The 21,718-nt window shown below is 40.0% G+C and overlaps 1 protein-coding gene and 1 pseudogene across 4 annotated transcripts in view; one reads left to right on the top strand and one right to left on the bottom strand.

Moving 5' to 3' along the window:
• Nucleotides 1-800: 800 nt before the first annotated feature.
• On the bottom strand, nucleotides 801-19,234 carry LOC123648173 (annotated as a pseudogene).
• A 1,021-nt stretch (nucleotides 19,235-20,255) lies between these two features.
• Nucleotides 20,256-21,718, top strand: part of MCTP1 (multiple C2 and transmembrane domain containing 1) — a 488,669-nt gene continuing 487,206 nt past the window's right edge. For all 4 annotated transcript variants that reach the window (XM_045566489.1, XM_045566488.1, XM_045566487.1 and 1 more), the window contains exon 1: nucleotides 20,256-20,975. In XM_045566489.1, coding sequence (XP_045422445.1) covers nucleotides 20,256-20,975 — 720 coding nt within the window. The remainder of the gene's footprint in view (nucleotides 20,976-21,718) is intronic.

The following is a 21,718-nucleotide window of genomic DNA, read 5'->3' as shown; positions in this document are numbered from 1 at the left end:
AGATGATATCTCATTGTAGTTTTGATTTGCATTTCTCTGATGACTGATGACATTGAGCATTTTTTCATATACTTGTTGGCCATTTGTATGTCTTGTTTAGAGAAATGTCTGTTCAGATCCTTTGCACGTTTTTAATTGGATTATTTGATTTTTTCCTATCAAGTTGTTAGAGCTTCTTATATATTCTAGTTATTAATCCGTTGTCAAATAGGTAGTTTGCAAATATTTTCTCTGATTCTGTGGGTTGTCTCTTCCCTTTGTTGGTTGTTTCCTTTGCTGTTCAGAAGCTTTTTAGTTTGGTGTGATCACATTTGTCCAATTTTGCTTTGGTTGCTGGAGTGCACACAGTTCTGACAGGGAGAGCCATGATCAAGTAGTAGTTTTCTTTTGGAAACAATTCTACTAAAAAACAACATGGGAATAAAAGTAATTTAAAATGTTCAAGACATTAAATCCAGGACTGTGATTCCACATTGCCATTTAGTATGACTTGTATTATAGGATATAAAAACTAACCCCACATCTATGGGATGTTAAGCTGACACCCAAGAGAGTCAAAGCCTCTTATAATTCAATATCCCACACTCCTTTCTGGTTGTGCCAAAAGATAAACAACGAGCAAATGCTTTCACTGTTTAAAAAAAGCATTTACACTTAAAAAATGGGATGAGATGGGATTTTCTCCTTCTTAAAAATGTTTCTAGAGCTACTAAAAATCCTGCATTTACAAAATAGTTCATAAAAATATTCCTCTGGAATATTTTTGTACAAGAAGGGAAACAGGGACCACTGATGAGATATTAATCAGACTTGGCTTCTCTCTCTCCTGCTTCATCAGAGGCTGGATTCTCCTCAGTTTTAGTTTCTCCATTTTCTGCAGGGAAATCTCCTTTAGTTCTTGGTTAGCCACTTCCAACTGTTTTTTCTTTGCTCCCCTTTTCTCTTTGGTTTGTACTTTTTTGTCTGAAGATTTATTCTTTCCTGCTGCCTTTTCTTGGCTTTGTTTCCACTTTTTTTTTTTTTTTTTTGTTTCTGCTTTTGCTGTTGCAGGTTTATGTGATGACCATGCTGATCTCCTCTTGGGCTCTTCCTTCGCTGCCCCCTAGGCTGAGCTGACCTTCCTCTGGGAAATCTTGGCGGCAGGGAGGGTGCGAGCCAGGTGCCTGCAGGCTGTGGAGCACCAAGAGCCTTGGCGAAGTTGGGCTACCTGGCCGCTGCCCAAGAAATCAGAGTTTAAATAAATTAATAATTTTAAGTAGTATGTAGACTATATTTTGAAGTAACTGTAAAATGAACACTATTTTGTACATACATGTTATTTATAATATTAGTATAGTTTACATATTTGTCATTTTAATGAAAATGCTGTATTTTACCGGTTGATGTATCATTATTTGTTTAACCATCTTCCTCCATCCCATGTTAAATCACAGCCATGGTGTGCAGGTTTGGTGAAAAGAATAATGATCATCGCCATTAAAAATATCATGTGTCACGTTTTATTTTGAATTATATACTTGAACATTTTCTCATGAAAGTTGAGCTACTATGTATAGATCTTTGGCAAGAGAAAATAGAATTCTTGTATGTGCTTCTTTAGACAGGAAGCGTCCTGTTTCAAATGATAAAACATGGACTTGAGTGGATAATAATATTGCAGATGAACAGAAGTGAAGGGTAAAAGTACAATAAAACCCATAGGACTATTTCTCAAAGGTAAACTGCTGCCTAATTATAAAATCAAGCTGGGGAACTTAGAGGTCTTAGAGTGAAAGTCTTTGGAATTCATACACTTTTGAAAGAAAGATATGCCTTATTTATCTTCTCTGAAATGTATTTGAAACTTCTTGATGATCTATAGTAAAGAGAGAGATTTCAAAGGAGACAGAAATTACTTGGAAATTTTTACCATTGAGAAATACTTTGGAGTAGAGGGCATGGACTTACTTTTTAACTCCACATGGGTTTGTTTCGTCACTTGTTTTTATTTTAGCACCCATCAACACTGTCTTTGTGTTGCTATGCAGAACTATAGCATATTAATAGTTCCAGATTAAATTATGGGAAAAGTACTGCCCTGCACTTAGAACAATCATACACCTCAGGGGTAGAAAGGGAATTTTTGCTGGTGAAAACACCAGTTATTGCCTAGTATACAAAACCAATTGGTAGAGGATGAAGATGACTATCTTCTTTTGAATTGAGGTATGTGACATTCTGTAGATCAAAAGGCCAAGGTGTAGCCAGAGGGAGACCTGGAAGAGAGATTGCCCTTATGCCCAGGGGGAAGGGAATATGTGCTTGTCCCCCATACAAATAATCAGTTTTCATGACTAGTAATTTTGGCATCAAAGACTGGGAAAGGCTAACATTTTGGTATAAAACAATCCCACATCCCAGTATATCAATTTGTTCATCAATGTTCAAATACCCACTCCAATTTTAAACATATAAGATGATTATAGTATTGGTTACCTACTTTCTGATTAAACTGTTGCTGTTAGGAAAACAGCTTCTGGAACTTTCCTATTGGGAGGAACAACCATCCTTCCTAGTAGAGGTTGAGGGTGAGGCCCAGGGGCCTGGGGGGAGGGGGACATCAGGAGATATTAGTAAAAGGGATATTAGTAAAAAGGAGATATTAGTAAAATTTCAGTTATGCAAGGTGAAAAAGCTCTGGAGACCTAATGTACAGCATGGTGACTATGGTTAGTAATAAAATATTGTATACTTGAAATTGGCTAAGAGGGTAGATCTTACATGTTCTCACCACATATATACCAGAAAAGTAACTATGAAAGTGATGGATATGTTAATTAGCTTGATTATGGTGATCATTTCACAATGTATACATATATCAAAATATTGATCTGTCCACATTAAGTTTATATAATTTTTATTTGCTAATCATACCTTAATAAAACTGAGAAAAAATGTGAGGCCCAGGAACTCAGAAATATAGCCCATCCTTTCCCCCACTTCCAGGCCTCCATCAGCCAGAATGACGGTGGGGTGCCGTCCACTTTTTCCCCCTTTCTACTCTTACACCCCCCACAACACTCCCAGTCTTGTCACTCTCTGCCTCATGACATGAACGCTGAATGCAGCAGAATCACCTTGGGAAATTGTTCCAGACGTAGGGTCCCAGGCCCTTCTCCAGAGTACTGACTGAGAATTTCTGGGAAAGGGTCTCTAGAATCTGCATTCTTACCAAGCTCCCCAGGTGATTTTTATGCACACTAGAGTTTGAGAACCACTGTCCCCAGACTCTTAAACACAGAGAATCTGTAGATATTTCCTTACAAATGTATTGTACTTTACAGTTTGCAAATTTCTTTTATACATCATCTCATTCGATGCCTAGAACCATCAAAGGAGATAAATAAGGCAGGTGTTGACATTTTTATTTTACAAATGAGACAATGGGTATCTGGAATGCCCAATGGCCTGGTCAAGCTGTAGTTGAGCTGAAGAAGAAGTAGGTTCTCTTAGCCCAGCATCCTGTCTGTAGATAATATTGGCCCTGGAATTAAGGGACTTATAGTTCACACTTTCTCTTACATTGTTTCCTTTATTCTCCCCAGTAAGCCTGTCAGGTCAATAAGGCAAATATTTTTGAGCCTATATGACAGAAGAGAAAACTGAGACACAAAGAGTTGAAGTGAATTGTCCAAAGTCATAAGCTAGAAAGCGGCAGAACTTGGACTTAAACTCAAGCTTTTCCAAGTACAAGTGCTGCCTACCATCTACTTTTCACTGCTACTGAAATTAATGACAAATGAAGAAGTTGTGATGAAGTATAAATATTTAAAGTTTTTCTTATTGCTTAATATTTAATAAATATTGTTTGTACCATAAAATGTTTTATGTATGCTTGGCTTTCTCACTTAGCAAATAAAATCTTTTCTTGAGTCCATCACACTATTTTTATAACTGGGCATCATAAAAAACTTTTTCTGAGATAATTGCCTTAATAATTATTCTCTTGAAGGTCACGGTAACTTTTGAAATATAATTGCAAAATCCATTTATCATTTCTATGTCCTTGTCCTTCTCTCCTCTTTGCAGTATTTGACAGTGTTGAATGCCCCCTTTCTTCCTGAAAACCTTTTCTGTGAAGTGGCATGCTCATGCATGATTCTGAGTTCTCCATCATCCCTTTGCTGGCTTCTCCTTGCTCTAATCATTAAAGAGCACTGCTTCACACCAAAGTCCTTTTTTTAAAAAAAAAAAAATAATAAAGAATTTTCAAATGAAAGGATAAGGAAATACCCCATCTTGTACAGTCAATGGAAACAAATTGAGATTATTTCTATGCAGTATCTATGATTCAGAGATATGTGTCAAGGTTGTAATATAAAAATTATCACTTTATTACTGAAAACTGAGTCATGAACATGTAGATTTGGACAGCTCAGAGACCAAATGCATCACCAGGAAATCCTTTATACCATAAGCTTAGGCAATCAATCTACTCTTTTAAGATCCCTTAAAGAACAGACTTAATTCTGGAGGACCCAGGTGTATAATTACTAGTAAAAGATTTAATAATGAAAGGATTTAATAAATCCAAAAGTGTCACAAGATTCAAATGGTCTCTCTGAGCCATAGAGCCTTAGTTCAAAAAAGTTGGTGGGCACTGCACATGGCAGGCCTTTTGAGGGTTCTACTGAAGAAACAAGGTATCAAGTAGTGTTTGGATTTAAATCTGCCAGCATCACCAATTTATTTTACTTGTTCAGCTGATATAGACAGAAAAACAGATAAAGGCCTGAGGTTTTTCTAGTGATTTATGCAGTGATAGATTAGGTTCAAGCAAAACCTAATTCTACGAATAAAGGGAAAAGTACCATGTTTTACATGCACGGATGCTGAAAGTTTCATTCCAGGGAGATTAAACGGGAAATATGTATTTAATACTGAATGAAAATTGCAGGAAGAATTTTGTGTTCAATAGCATAGAAAGAACTGTGATTGTCTCTGGAAACTTCTTGCTTCTTTGGAAACAAAAGAGAACGTCTATACCCAAATTTCATCTTTTACACCCAAATTTTATCTTCTACACCCAAGTTTTCATAGTTGCCTTTCTTTTGCCTTCATGGATTTCCCCCAGTAGTACATAATAATAAGGTGTGGATGTTTGGCCCTTCCAAATCTCATGTTGAAATTTGATTCCCAGTGTTGAGGGTAGAGCCCAAAACCCAGAGAGGGTTTGGATCATGGGGTAGATCCTTCATGAATGGTATGGCGCTCTCCCCACAATAATGAGTGAGTTCAGGCTTTATTAGTTCACGAGAGAGCTGGTTGTTTAAAGGAGGCTGGCACCACCTCCTCCCTCTCTTCCTCCCTCTCTCGCCATGTGACACACCGGTGACATGCCTGCTTCCCCCTCTCCTATATTGATTGGAAGCTCTCTGAAGCCCTCACCAGAAGTAGAACTGGCACCATGCTTACAGAACCGTGAGACAAATAAACCTCTTTTCTTTATAAATTTCTCAGCCTCAGGTTATTTCCTTTATGTTACCACCCAACTGGGTCCCTTGCCCACTGCCTAGGAAAGGCCAATATACTGAGACAGCAGGAATAGCAGAAGAGAAAGAGTTTAATATTGTGAGGTACCTGGTGAGAAGATGGGAGTAATTTCTCAAATCCATCTTCCCAAGAATTTTTGCTCTAAGATTTTTAAAGGTGGTTTGGCAATCAGAGGGCTAGGGAATTGGGTCTGCTGATTGGCTAGGGATGAATTCATAGGGTTGGGAAACAGAAATTGTCTTCTTGGCTGAGACATTTCCTGGGTAGGGGGCCTCAGAACTTGTTGGATCGGTTCCCACACATGTCCACGGGTTTGCTTGATGTCAGTGGGTCCTCTCAAATGCAGAATCTGGAAGATATCTCAAAGGTCAGTTTTAGGTTTTATAATCATGATGCTATCTATAGAAGCAGTTGGGGAAGTCACAGATCTTGACCTTGTCAAGGAGGATACATGCCACTTAAGCAGTAAGCAGTTAGCCATGGGGAAGTCCGTGAACAATGGCTGGTTAACTTTCATGGAAATCAGATTTTTATCACTATTTTTGGCTTATTGCCTTACATTTTAGTGTAGTTGGTTTCATTTATAGCAGTGTGAAATGGACTAACACACATACACATCCACAATATTGGCTATTATTATCTTTTGCTTTTTTCCTGAGTTCCAGATCAACTTAGAATCTTGACCATAATACATACTCACTAATGTTTCTTAAATTTCTGTTTGCTAAATATCTAATTTCTTCAACAACATTTGTTGTGTGTCTAATATGTGTCAGGCAATGTTCTAGGAGCTTGGGATACATCAGTTACCCAACAAAGTTACCACCATATGACCCTTACTATTTATTTATTTTTAATTGACAAAAATTGCATATATTTATCATGTACATCATGGTTTTGAAATATTTGCACATTGTGAAATGGCTAAATTGAGCTAGTTAACACATATGTTACCTCATACTTACAAGGGCTGTCCAGAAAGAATCCAGCCATTGTTAATATAATGAGATTGGTTACATTGCTGGATACTTTCTGGACAGCCCTCTTTTGTTTTTTGGTGCAAACACTTAAAATCTCTCTTTGCAATTTTTAAGAATACACTGTTATTAACTATAGTCACCACATTGTAAAGTAGAGCTCTTGAACTTATTCTTCCTATCTAGCTGAAATTTTGTACCCTTTGACCACCATCTCCTTTCTAACCCCAACTCTTCCCACCAACCCCTGGTAACCGCCATTCTACTCTCTACTTCTATGAATTCAACTTTCTCAAATTCCAGACATAAGTGTGATCATGTAGTATTTGTCTTTATGTGCCTGGCATATTTCACTTAACATAATGTCCTCTAGGTTCATTCATGTAGCAAATGACAGAATTTCCTTCTTTTTTATGGTAAAATAGTAACCTATTATGTATATATACACCACATTTTCTTTATTTATTCATCTGCTGATGAACACTTGGGTTGATTCCACATCTTGGCTATTATGAATAACACTAACATAATAGCTGCAATGAACACATAAAGGAGTACAGATATTTCTTCAACATGCTAATTTCATTTCCTTTGGATATATGCCCAGAAGCGGGATTTTTGGACCTTACTTTCAGTGGCAGAAGACAGATAGGAAACCATAAACATAAAAAATGTAAAAATTTGATTTTATAAGACAAACACTATGAAAAAGAGAGAGAGAAAGAGCAGGATAAACAGGGTTAAGAATGCTCTCAGCAGAAGTGGTGATTGATGGGAGTGGAGCTCTTTTCTACAAGGTGGTCTTGGTTGGCTTTGTTGTGAAAGTCTTAAAGGACATGAAGGAGTTAGTCCTGCAGATATCCCAGGGAAATGAATTTTAGGCCGAGCAATAGCCATTGCATAGACCTTAAGGAACAAATGTACCTGGGGTATTCAAGGAATAATGGTAGGAGAGAATCAGAGAGGAAATGAGAGGTCCGATTACGGAGAGTCTTCTCAACCCTTGTAAGGACTTTGGCTTTTACACTATGCAAAATATGGAGCTTTTGGTGATTTTTGAGCACTGAAATGACATGATATATTTTATGTGTTTAAAGGATCATTCTGCCTACTGTACTATAGGGTGGTAAGAGTAGAACTAGAGAGAGCAATTATAAAGCTATTGTAGTAATCTGGGCAAGGTATAATAGTGACATGGACCAGAGTGGTAGTAGTAGAGTTGAAGAGAGATGGGCAGGTTCTAGGTATATTTTGAAGGTATATTTTGAAGGCCATTCAATTTCCCATTGTATTAGATATAGTTAACCTGAGCAACTAGAAGGATGGAGTTGCCATGAACTGAGATTGGAAAGGGTGCAGGTGAAAAACAGGTTGGATGGGGAAGATCAGATGATCAGATTTGGACATACTAAATTTGAAGCAACTATTTCTCTCTCTACTAGCCCTACAACATCTTTTGTTTTTCTTAAAGAACATATATCATCCTTTATTATTTAATACTTATTTACACGTGTGTCATAGCTCCCTTTCTAGAATATATTCTCTGCAAGGGTAAAGATCAGGCATAATCCGTCTTTGCATCCACTTAGCACTTAGGACAGTTCTCTGTATTTTGGAAGTGCTCAGAAGATATACACTGAATTGAATTATTGGTTCCCTTTTTTTTGCATTTTTGGCTTTAAAATAGAAGTTATTGACTCAAAAATTACTGTTTTACTTTATCTTCTTAGTTGTTCATTTACTACAAGAGAAAATAAAATAACAAGAATAATCCAAAAACACTAAAAATAAAACAATGCCTTGGCTGAAATAAATGCAATCCCTCTTTGGAATGTCTACCACAGTAAAACAGAAGGGTCACCTCTGATTCAACATGACCAGGTGATTTCCAAACTGAAATGTATTTTCAATCATTATGTATAAGAGTTATATTGATAAGAGTTTTTGGACAAGAACCACAGACAACAAAAGCAAAAATAGACAAATGGGATTTGATAAAACTAAAAAGCTTCTGCTCAGGAAAGGAAACAATCAACAAAATGAAAAGAGAACCTACAGAGTCAGAGAAAATATTTGCAAACTTTACATCTAACAAGGAGTTATCCAGAATATATAAGGAACTCAGCTTAATAGCAAACAAACAAAGAAACAGACAAATAATCCAACTTAAAAATGAGAAAAGGACCTGAATAGACAGCTCTCAAAAGATGACATACAACAGTCAACAGGTATATGAAAGATGCATAACATCACTAATCATTAGGTATACGCAAACCAAAACCACAATTGAGATATTACCTTACCCCAGTTAGAATGGCTATTATCAAAAGGACAAATGATAACAAATGCTGGTGAGGATGTAGAAAAAGGGGAACTCTTATACACTGTTGGTGAGAATGCAAATTAGTGCAGCAACTATGGAAAACAGTATGAAGTTTCCTCAGAAATTTAAAAACTGAACTACCATATGATCCAGCAATCCCACTACTGGATGTGTACCCAAAAGAAATAAAATCAGTATGTTAAAGAGGTATATGCACTCCCATGTTTATTGCAACACTGTTCACAATAGCCAAGATATGGAATCAACCCAAGTGTCCATTGACAGGTGAACAGATAAAGAGAATGTAGTATATATAGACTATGGAATACTATTCAGCCATAAAAGAGATGGAAATCCTGTCATTTGAGGCAACAATGAAGAACCTGGAGGACATCATGTTAATTGAAGTGAGCCAGGCATAGAAAGACAAATACTGCATGATATCACTCATATATGAACCTTAAAAAGCTGGTCTAATAAAAGTAGAGAGTAGAATAGAGGTTACCAGAGGATGGGAAAGGGAGTAGAGAGAGGGGATGGGGAGAAATTAGTTAATGGGTGCAGGGTCACAGTTAGATAGAGGAATAAGCTCTGGTGTGCAATTGTGCAGAAGGATGATTATAGCTAACAATATTGTACAATATATTTCAAAATACCTGAAGAAAGGATGTTAAATGTTCTCAGGGCACAGAAACAATGAATGTTTGAGATGCTAGAAATGCTAACTCTCCTGACTTGATCATTACACAGCATACATGTATCAAATAATCCCACTGTACCCCATAAATACGTACAATTATTATGTGTCAACTAAAAAAAGAGTTACATTGGTAGAGAAGCAGTTATCTTTGCTGTTCTCAATGAGTTAATGTAAGTATTAGCTATTCTCTCTTCCCCTTTATCTCCTTATTGATTTCATCTCTTTTCACTGTCAATTTAGTTGAACAAATCAATGAAAAATAGTTGCTTCAAAATTATTTGCAACAATATCATAAACGAAGATTGTTGAAATACATTTAAAATAAATATTTTAAAATCAAAGTCAGGTTAGTCAATATTTTAACAAAATTAAGCGATGCCAGTTCTGTCATCTTGCATTTACGGATTCAAGCTGGGAATTCCAGGATGTGAGCCCGGCAATAATGAGCAAACCTAACACATCTCGAGAGCTTTTCTTGTAATGACATATGCCAGTTTGACATACCAAAATGATCTTTCTGTTCACAAGATCACTGACAGATTCACGCTAACAAAATTTTCTATCTTAGCTGACTTTTAAAAGGGAACAATATCCTCTCATGCAAGCCGTGTATGAGTATTGGTATCTATACATCATTTATTTTCAAACCAAAAGTAGTTCTGTGGACTATTTTTACCAAAAGCCCAGGCTAGTGAAGTAAATTGTGACTGCACATACTTCACATTCAGCAAACATTCACTGAGTGCTCATTGTATTCTGGGCACTACTTGGTGATTTCTCACATGTTAACTCATTTGCTTCTCACAGTGATCTGGGAGGTGGTCCTTGCTATTTCCATTTTTTCGGATGGGGAAATTACAGTCTAGATAGGTTAAGGAACACAACTAGTAAATAGGATCATTGGCTCCATAAATGGGAGTAACTGTTCTGTCACATTCACTGCTAGAATTCCAGGAGTTAGCACAGAGGTACTAGTATCTCAGTAAATATGGGTTTGATGAATGAATAAGAGTAAGTACGAGTAAAAGCTGAATTCAAACACAGCTCTTCTAATGCCCAAGCCTGATTTTACCCCACTATATTAGGCTGTATATCCATTCTTTATGTTAGCAATGTTAAAGCTTTTCCATGTCATCTTAAAATTCTAACCAGAAAAACCAGTTTTTAAAAGGTTTTTCTCATAAAGCTAACAAATGGTTGTTATAAAGATCTGACAGCTCAAAATAGTGTGATGTAAAAAATTCTCTGTGCCCCATATCCAAAGAAGCCACTAATAAGTAGATGTGTTTCCTTCCAGATGGCCTAAATGCACGTGTGGTATATGCATATTTACCTACATGTATTAGCCAGGGTTCTCCAAAGAAACAACCAGTGGGATGTCAAGTTTTTAAATTCCTAGTATTTTGATTAGAATCACATTGATTTAACAGAATCATTTAGTTAGAAATGACATCTGTTCAATATTGAGTCTCCCCATCCATGTATGTTTCATTTATTCCAGTCTTCTTTCATGCCCTATAGTAGAGTTTAAACCCTTCCTCATATAGCTGTTGGATTTATCTTATGAAGTTTATTAACTTGGTTTTATTTTTGGTTATTACTTTTATTGGCTTTTCTTATTATTTCTATGGTCTTCCCTTGAGTTTTTCAAGTACACAATAATATCATCTATAAATGATGGAAAATTTTCCTCTTCTTTCCAAACATTTACATATCTTATTTCCTTATTTAAATGCACTGGCTCACTCTTGCAGATACTTTTAAGTGACCATGCCCTTATTTGGCATTCTTGCTTTGTTCTTGACATGAACAGGATTGCTTCTAATATTACTTCACTATGAAGAATATTATTGGCTTTGGGCTTATACACATGTTATTATATCACATTAAGGAATTATCTACCTTTTTCTATTTTGATAAGATTTAAAGATTTTAATTTAGAAAAGGATATTGAATTTTGTTACATGTCTTCTGAGTATTATTTTGTCATTTGACCAATAATATGCCCAATAAGGCATACTATTTTAATAAATTCCCCAAGTCAAACTATTATGACACCATGGAGATGAATCTAAATGTGTTGTGGTGTGTTATTTTTTTAATGTACTGCTGATTTCTATTTGCAAATTGATTTATTAATGTCAATAGGCTATTGCAGTGTAAATATCAATTTACAGCTTGATTTTTTTGACTCAGCAATGTTTTGGTGATCTTTTTCATATAAAAATATTAATCTAGCCCTTTTTTGACTTCTACATAGAATTTTCCTAAAAAATCACAATTTGTATAATTCCTTTGTTGAAGAATATTCATATTCCCCTCTCTTTTTTTGCAATTACTAACCATTGCTGCTATTTCTAACAATGCTGCAATAAAATTCTTATATATAATTTCTAGTGTCTGTGCAGTGTTTCATGGAAAAGATGTATAGAAGCAGAATTTCAGAGTCATAAATTAATATGCATTTAAGTAGATGTTGCCAAATTGACCTATTAAGTGGCTAAAAAAATCACACTGCCATTAGTAATGACTGTGAAATTCATTCCTTATACTCATAACAACCGCTAACACAATCAAACTACTTTATATCTTGTTATTCTCTGTCAGAAAACTTTAAAAACTGTATTTAGTCGGGTTTAAATTTTCATTTTTCCTTTTTGCTAGTGAAATTTCACTTTTGTGAATTTCCTGTTCATATCCTTTGCCTATTTTTCTGTTGAGTTGTTTGTCTTTGTCTTATCAATTTGAGTTCTTTATAATTTCTGTATTTTAGTCCTTTGCCAACTATATATTGTTGCAAATATTTTTTCCCATTTTATTTTTCCCTTTTAACTTTGTTTATGGTGTTTTTTTGTTGTATATTCTTTAAAATTTTATGTAGTAAAACTTACCAGTCTTTCATTTTATAGCTTTTTTTTTTCTCTACATAATATTAAAGGTCTTCTCTACTCTCAAGGTAATAAATCTATTCTACTCTATTTGGCATCTTTTCTTACTACTGATTTCTAATACATTAAGTAACAACAGATACAACAGAAAGAAACAAAAGCTCTTTGGGATCCTAAGTGTAAAGAGGTCCTGTTGGGGAAAGGCCAGTCCACCAGGACAGACAGCTCTGAGTACCCCTTGACAGACCCCAACCTGAAACCAGAGGTGAGTGACCTGTTGGTGAGGTTCATGCAAGTCCCCACCCCTGCTAAGAGGCGTATGGACAGAGATAGGAGTGACTCTTCCAGGGGCAGATGGAAGATGCCTAGAAAGTCATCTTTCCCCTAGTTACAGCTGCCTTCTTCCTTCTTCCACCCTCCTGATGAAGAAAGTAGGGATTTATTTCTCAACCATTTTAAAAACCTCTATGAATCAAGCCCTTTAGGCTCAGTCTTTGACATATTAAAGGAAGAAATGAAAGTCTTTGTAAAACTCTTAACATAGATGGACTGCCTAGCAAAACTATGTTTTCTGCCAAGTAACCCTATTTTGCATATCAGTAGCTAAAAAGTAAGTTGATCCTTTTCTTCCTATTTCTTCTATGACTATTTCTAATCCTCCCTCGGTCCCTAGGCATTATGAAGAAAAAGTTAAAATATTTATGTATTAATTCATTTAAAATATCAATAATAAAAGTATTACATGTTAACATAAATACTATTCTTTTTTTAAAAAGCTATTTTTCAAAACAAAAAAATTAGTGAGAAGAATGGGATTGTTTTTTAATTTTACTTTAATTTCTGGCTTAATAAAGGACAGATTCACGTAGCTGCTTCTGCATTCAGTCTGTTGTGGTATTATTAATACCTCTACTGATGACCTTGGAGCATGAGGTGACTTTGGGAATGGCAGGCATGTGTTGTAGAGCAATAAGGCAGCACCATACCAGGTACAGGTGATGACCTCCCACTTCTTTAACATGTTTAAAACTATGTGTTACTTGTGGTGAAATCCAGTCCCAACTGATGTACCCTTAGAGTTTCCAGCATTGGTCACAGGTCTGACAAGAGGGATGGAATGATCATGACCAGTTGAGACTAACTTCCCAGGGTATATAAATAGTGAGTCTACCTTATTGTCTATTTTAGGAAGTCAGTGAACTACATCGAGGAGGTAAATCATAGATTAATACTCTGTTTCTCAAAGGGCTTCACTTTTAGGAGCCAGATTGTAGGCTCAGGGATACATTTTTTAAAATAGTCCTCTATAAAAGAATTGCATGACCCAAAGGAATCTTGCTGGAGAACATTACTTTTATTCTTGTGGAATGGTCAAGTTGGAAACCTCATTAGCTAGGACTTGAAATGTCCACGTAATGTGTCTTAGTTTGGGTTCCCCTAGAAGCTGACTTAGTGACAAGGACTCAAGTGCAAGCAGTTTATTTGGGAAGTGTAGGGACCAGCTTTAGGGGGATGGGGCAAATTGGACAGGGAAAGAAAGAAGCTGATAAAAGGTGTGTTACCAAGCCAATGACCACAGAAGCTGGACCAGGAGAGATACAGAATCCCTGCCTCTAATTTATCCCTCCCAACCCCTCACTTGATGGGAGGGAACTAGAGATACTCCAACTAACATCAACTGCCAGCACTCTTGGTTGAAGGCTGCTCTAGGCACTCGGGGGAGGGAGTGCAGTTTGGGGGATAGCTCTCAGACAGACAGGCGCAGGTACTCATACTGAAGTGCTGAGGCCCCAGGGTAGGAGCAGAGGCCCTGCCAGCTTCTGTAACATGGTATACATTCAGAGGGGATTATTTACATGACCATCCAGTACACCTGCCTTTCTGTATACCACTGGGAAAGTAGAAAATCAGGCAGGAATGAATAGATGGATCATATCCTATATTAGAGAATTGTTTCAGAGCCTTACATAATTTTTAAGCTAAAAGGGACCTAAGAGGGTAAGCAGTTCTTTTTCTTCATTTTACTAATGAAAAACTGAGGCTTGCAAGAGCCTATAGTTACAGAGCACTTGGGTGCAAAACCAAGGCAAATATCCATATTTTCTGACTTGTGTTGGATAGAGTTGCCATCAAGGATGGGGAAGGGGAGGCTTTTGTTCCCTCCTAATCTCCAGTTAACCTCTTCCTCTCTTCTATGATATGGACAATTGATTTAAAATATTTTTATTTTTATTTTTTTTGCAAATACAGCTTTAAGTCCCCTCTTTCTCTACCTCTGGCCACATGGGCACTCTTATGCCCTTCCTACATATTAATAGAAAGTCCAGAACCTCCCTTGGTCTAGGACTCCAGAAATTTTTACCATTTTGATTGAGAAGAAAATATGAAGTGGCTTAGTTTAAACAGAATAAACAGAAATAGCTCCTCTGCAGTTATTTAAACATTAAACTGAATTTGAGAACCCTGCAGAGATAACTTTGAAGGAAAAAAGGCAAAATCAGTTTACACCAGAATAGGAATTTATTCTGTTGAGTTGATTGTGTCGTTAGCAGCTGTCTTAATATGTCGAATTGTGATGATGGGTTCTTGGTTTCAAAAGGTTCAAAATACTTTATTCCATATAGGCATGGTCTTTTCCTGTAAGATGGAACAAATCAGTCTGGTAGCTTTTCTTGTTTTAGGTTACAAAGTCATGATAATATCTTTCTTTTGGACAGTATTTTCTTATCAAAAATGCTGCTTACATTTGTCTTTGAATTGAGTCTTTGTCAGATGGGTCAGGTGGATAGATGTTATTATCTCCATTTCAGAGACAGAGAGAGAAAATGAGGGCCTGAAGGCAACTGGCCCAGTCTGGGAGCTGGGACAGCAGCCAGGGCTCCACTGACAACAGGGCTCCTTAAGTGCCATTTAGTTGGCCTTTAACTCAATTAGTCCCAGAAATGTTGTTTTTGTGCATACATTTATGTCCTTGATCTCATTCAGTGGAAGCTGTGGTTCTGTCCAAGAGGCCTTGTTGCTCACCCAAGGCAAAGCCATGGATCAGTTCACCTTTTGAGGCTTCTTTCCATTATTTATTCTATTTATCTATACATATCTATACATCTTAAAGAAGCCATGTGGCTGTGGAATCCCATGGACCTGGCTTCCATTGCCAGATCTAATTACTCAGTGAGTGACCTCGCAAGTCACTTAACATGCCTTATACTGGGTTTCTTCATCTATTAAATGGTGTTGCTGTAAGAATTATATATAAGTGATGCAAACAACTTAGCATAATGCATGGGTACCAACTATGGCAAATCCTGTCAGTTCTGTCTTCAGAATACTGTGTATTTAGCAGTCACCGCTTTTCACCTACTATCTCAGTGGAGGCCACCATTGGTCCCCATGTATTACGGTGGTGGCTCTGTCGAAACTCTATTTCCTCCCATGCCCTCTTCTACTCTGTTTTCAACACAGAGGCCAGTGAGTCTTTTAAAATGCAATAGGATTATAAAGAAAACCGTACTAAATCCCTCCAATGGCTTCCCCTCTTACCCAAGTCCGAAGCCCTTACTTTTGCCTACAGAATCCTCCAGGATCTGGCCCAGAGCCATCTCTGCAATATCTTCTCTTCCCAACCCCCTCTTGCTCTCTTTGCTGCAGCTAGTTTACCCTCCTTGCCATTGCTCAAGTTGAGCATGTTCCTACGTCAGCCTCTTTACACTAAGGAAAAAATTTCCCTCAGATTTGTTATTTAGCTCCCTCTCTCACTTCCTTTGGGTTTCTGTTCAAATATTACCTATATATCACCTTCCAAACATCCTATATATGAATGTTTGATGCATATATTAATTTAATATTAATCCTAACAATAGATGCTCAAGATAGTAAATTATAATAATAAAAATGATACCAACATTTATTGAAGTCTTGCTATGGGGGTGTGAATTTTGCTTTCCCTTGCTGGTGGCAATCCATCTTCGTGTTATACCTTGTCACCTACACTAGATCTCGGCTCAGATGAGGCCTCCCTGATTAGTCAAGCCAGAAGTGATTCTTCACTCCTCTGTATTCCCTCTGTGATCAATTTGTTCCATTCTCTTTCCACTTGTGTTGCAGAGTTTTTGTAAGTATCTTCTCAAGCATAATAAGTCATTTGTCAGTAGAGACTATGTCTAGTGCATCTTTATATAAAACACAATGTGTAGCACAGTCTTTTATAATCCACTTCAGATATTTAGGAAAAGTTACATATGCTTTTTCAAGTTGTGTAAATAAATTCATGATGATGGGTAAGTGTTATTTGGGATTATAGATTTCAGAACTCAAAATCTCACAGTATTTTAAGACAAAATTAGGTAGAAAAAATGAAAATATTAAACTATGAAAGTCAATTAAATGGATCATTGAAAGACTATATGAATGTAAGGTTGAATTGTGTAGAGTTATCTCCAGGTTATAGCTGGAGTGACAAACTTGATGTATTTGCAAAGAGTTCTGGTAAGAAATGATCATTTCTTCTTAATTTTTTATGGTAATACTATATTTTTTACTTGTCTTCTCTGTGCTTCTGTTTTACCTTGTCATTGGTAAAACTAGTATTTTTCTTAATTTAGGGAGAATAAGACTTCTGGGTATTGCAGTTTCTTTTATCGGCTATCAGAGTAACTTTATATTGAGGTAATTTATTGTGGTCTTGATATTAATACTTTCACCTTAATGTCTGATGTAGAAAAGATGGTTTGCCTTGGGCTTTTGAAAATGATCATCATCATGATTAAAAAAGGAATTGAGGCAGATTTAGAGGAAAAGCCTGGTTGTGTAGCTCAATTTGTAAGACTAACAGTACCCTGAGTAGCCTCCATTAGCTAACATATACTCTAGAGAGAGGGCACATGTAAGCCTCTAAGCTGCGTAGTTTGACTTAACTATGATATTCATAATTTGACACTTTAAAAAGTTTAACTGAAACTTTTAAAGTGAAAAGTAAGGACTCAAGGAAGTAAAATACAAAGATAGAAAATGGGAGTGAAGAGGAAGGAAATGAAAAATGCCACCGCCTCTGCTTTCTCATGTGATGAGGTACTTACACAATGGCAACTGCGGTTCGCTTTTGTTATTTGGTGTGGAGAGGGCTTCGCAGCCTTCGTGTCTGCATTTGCAGCTGGTAGCCTGCCCTAATGTGGACTCAGTCTCAAGAACCTTGGACTTTCCCCACATTTGCTCCTCAGAGGCTTCCTGGGGATTACCTGGGGTTGGTGAGACCAGAGCTCCGGGGAAAGAGTAGTCCACTGTGGTTCTGAGACTGTTTCATTCTCTAACAATTAAGGCTCCAAAGGAAAACTTTCAGCAGCTCACAATTTTTTAAAAACATACTTAATTATTAATGTTTTGCTTTCTATTTATACTATTTATTTTGAAATAATTATAGATTTACAGGAAGTTGCAAATATATAGAGGTCCCATGTGAACTTCACACAGTTTCCCCCAATGGTATCATCATAAATAACTATAGTTCAATATCAAAACCAGGAAATTGCCATTGGTGGAACTCATTGAACTTATTCAGATTTTACCTGTTTTTATGTGCACACGTGCACACATGCGTGTGTGTGTGTGTGTGTGTGTGCAGTTCTATGCAGTGTTATCTAGTGTATAGTGTAGATCCATGTAACTACCACCACAATGAAGTATTTACCCCATCACATCATTCCTGTGCTTAAGAAACTTCGAATGGCTCCCTATTTTGCTCATAAGAGCCTCAAACTCTTACCATGGCTATAGGACCCACCCCTCTGGGATCCTGTCCATGTTCCACTCCATCTCTTACCAACCCCACCCACTTTGCTCCACTCTATTTGGAGTGGTCTCCATCTGACTTTGAACATGCCTAATCAAGCCGCTTTCTACCTCAAGGAGTTTGTACTTTCTGTTCTTGATGCCTGGAATGCTGGAGTTGGATCCTTCAATAGCTGGTTCTTTTTCCTCATTAAGCCTCAACTCAAATTTTATCTTTTCATAGAGACTCTCCTTGTACACATAATGTAAAAAACAAACAACTCCCTCCGCCAAAAAAACCCCTCCACACAGGGTAACTAGACTTAGCAAATAAAACCACAAAACACCTAGTTAAATTTGAATTTTGGACAAACAACAAATAGTATTTTAATATAAGTATGTCCCATGTAACATTTGGGATTTATACTAAAAATCATTGTTTATCTGAAATTCAAATTTAAGAGCGTGTCCTGCATTTTATTCGGCAGCCCTTCCTCCATAGCCACTCTGTTATGGTAACTTTTTTGTTTCCATGGGACTTTTCATTACTAGAAATTCTCTGTTTATTGTCTAACTCCCCCCACACTGGCCCCAAGATAAGCTCCATGTGGGTGGGACTCTGCTGTCTTGTTCATAGCTGCATCCCCACAGCCAACCATAGTGCCTGGCACATAGTAGGTGCTCAATAATTATTTGTTCTAAAACCCCCAAAACTTAGGTTGGTAACACCGTAAGGGCATACTGCTTGCCAGACAAGACTGTAATCAAATAGCGTGGTGCCAAAGCTTAGAGAACTCTCCCTTGTTTTCCACATTTAGGGGTGCAATGGAGGAAGGAAGGGGCACTTTGTCACTGGCCTTTCAGAAGCCTCTCTTGGTAGAATCGGAAGACCCCAGATGAGTAGATTTTTGGGAGAAGCCAAGTCTGAATGAGCTAAAAAGCCTTTTCATTTGCCTTGCAACGAAGCAAATGGAATAACCAAAGAAAAATGCAGTTGAAAGAAAAGAACAAGATTCTCTGCGTACCAAATGGGGTCTGAGGCAGTGCGCATTCCGCCCAGCTCCGTCCCCAGTAAACTCCCTGCAACTTAAGGGCTGGCTTTATTGTCAGACCCTGGAAACTGCTAGATCCTGGTAATAAGAGTAGTCACCAAGGTAGATGCAAATAAAAAGAGCTGGGGGGTGGGGGTGGATGAGGATGAAGTCAAGACAGAAGAAATCAAACTCTTGGACCCAGGGCGCGCAACGGGGCGGAGGCAGCCGTGTTCATCATTAGAACTCAGTCCGGGTTCACCGCTCAGTGTGGACGCTCAGTGGGGACCCACCGAGGGCGCAAAGTCTCCAGTCCAGCTCACTTCGTTGGACTCAGACGATCGCCAGCTCGTCCAGCGGCCGGCCCCGAGCGAGCTGCGTGGGCAACCGTGGCCGGATCCCAGGGAGCAAGCTGGCTCCGGGCCCTACCCAGCTCCACCCGGCTCTCGCCGGCCCTCCCGCCTAGGAGCTGGAGGATGGTCCCGGGGCTCTCCGACGGGGCTGCGCGTCCCCGGAGCCTTCAGCCGAACGCGCCAGGTTGTGTGAGCCGCGTGTGCGCCCAGTTTGGAGGCAGCCACCCCCGCCGCTGCCAGGTGCTGCCCTGAGGGCGCCGGGTGCGGTCCCTGGCGCAGCTGGACGCGCACGCCCGGGTGCGTGCGGCTTCCTGAGCTCGGAGCCAGCAAGGAAAGGGAGCCAGGGCGCGGCCCGGGGGACTCCAGTGGACTGGAGCCGCGTGGCTCGGGGCGAGAAACTTTGCAGGCGCAGCGGCCGGGATTCGGTGACAGCGCCAGATCACCCCAGCAGGTGCCGGAGGAAGAGGCGGCGCCGGAGTCCCGAGGCCGGAGAGCCTCGGCGGCCGCGGCGGCAGCTTTCCCGAGAGCTGGCCTGAAGCCGCTGGGCACTCCCGGGTTCTGCTGCTGCGCCCGCCGCCGCCGTCGCCGCCACCGCGGGGCTCCGCGGGGAGGCGCAGCCGGAGAGGGCGGAGGAGAAGCAGGAGGAGGAGGAGGAGGAGGAGGAGGGGAGAGGAGCAGGGGGTGGAGGATGGAGCCCCGGGCTGGCGCGACGGGCCAGCCGGATCCTGCGCCGGCGTCCTCCTCCTTCCAGGCCCGGCTCTGGAGGAACCTACAGCTGGGGGTGGGCAAGAGCAAGGGCGGCGGGGGCGGGCGCGCGGGGGGTCCGGAGCGCCGCACTGCGGACACCCCGTCGGCCTCCCCGCCGCCCCCGGGGGGCACGCGGGACGCCCAGGCCGGCGGGGGTGGAGCCGGCAGCAGGTGGATCGGCTTCAAGAAGCGGAAGCAGGTGCTGGACCGAGTCTTCTCCTCCTCCCAGCCCAACCTGTGCTGCTCTTCGCCGGAGCCCCTGGAGTCCGGCGACGCCGGCAGAGCAGAACAGGGGTCCACCCTGCGCCGCCGGATCCGGGAGCATTTGCTCCCCGCCGGAAAGGGGCTCTCACCAGCCGCGGGAGCAGCCGGAGTGACGCCTCCTGGCGGACGCTCTCCAGACTCGGCTCCGTCTTCTTCCTCCGCCTCGTCCTCCCTGTCCTCCTCGCCCCAGCCACCACCGAGGGTGGACCGTGCCCGAGATGAGGGTGCACGGCATAGGGGCCCTGGGGCGCACTTGTGCCATCAGAAGAGCTCCTCTCTGCCGGGAACTGCCTGCCTGGAACAGCTCCTGGAGCCAGCACCACCTCCCGCAGAGCCAGCGCGGAGCCCCGCGGAGCCCCGGTCCTCGGAGAAGGGCGAGGAGCGCGACAGCAGCCAGGTGAGTGCCAGGTGGGCGCGGCCAGAGACCAGGTGCGCGGGGCCACGCCTCCGGCTTCAGGCGATCTCCACCCTGATCGTGTGTGTGTGTGTGGGGGGGCATCAAGTAGATGAAACAATGGAAAGAACATTTCTCGCTCCTGTTTAGCAAAGATTAGAGTTCTGACTTGCACCCCGACTTGACTATTGGTAGAAATAACCCCTGTCGCCAGAAGCAGTTTGTCGCCAGAAGCTTTATGAGTGGTCAGCGAAAAGTTAGAAATAAAATGGGTACTTTTTTTGGAGATCTCCTGGAAGGAGATGTCCAGCTAAGTCTCACCTTGGCAAAAGGAAAAAACTAAAAAATCCAACAACTTAAAAAAATTACAACCACGTATGGTAGTGTGGAGGCGGCACGATTTGAAGCAAATGCCTGGCAGGAAGGAATAGAAATGTGGAGAGGTGAATTGATGGCAAATGTGAGGTCATGTGCTGGGGAAAGCCTTATCGCAGCAATGCGCTCATTTTCCCGCGCTTCCTTCTGAAAATTGCCTGCTGCAGCAAGTGGCTCACTGCCCCGCAGGTGGACATCGTAAACGTCTCATCAGCGTTAGTCAAAACAAATGTTCCTGTGACCCATGCTGAGTTTCAATAGTCAACCGACGCGCTTGCTTTTAAAGTATGCTGCTTTTACATCGTGTTGACGCTTCACTCACAAAGGAGTCAAGTTTTTTATGTGCTTTTATCAAAAATGGTACTTGTAGG

The sequence above is a fragment of the Lemur catta genome, chromosome 12 (genome assembly GCF_020740605.2).
Source record: "Lemur catta isolate mLemCat1 chromosome 12, mLemCat1.pri, whole genome shotgun sequence".
Classification (NCBI taxonomy): Eukaryota; Metazoa; Chordata; class Mammalia; order Primates; family Lemuridae; genus Lemur; species Lemur catta.
This window is presented reverse-complemented; position numbering and strand designations above follow the sequence as displayed.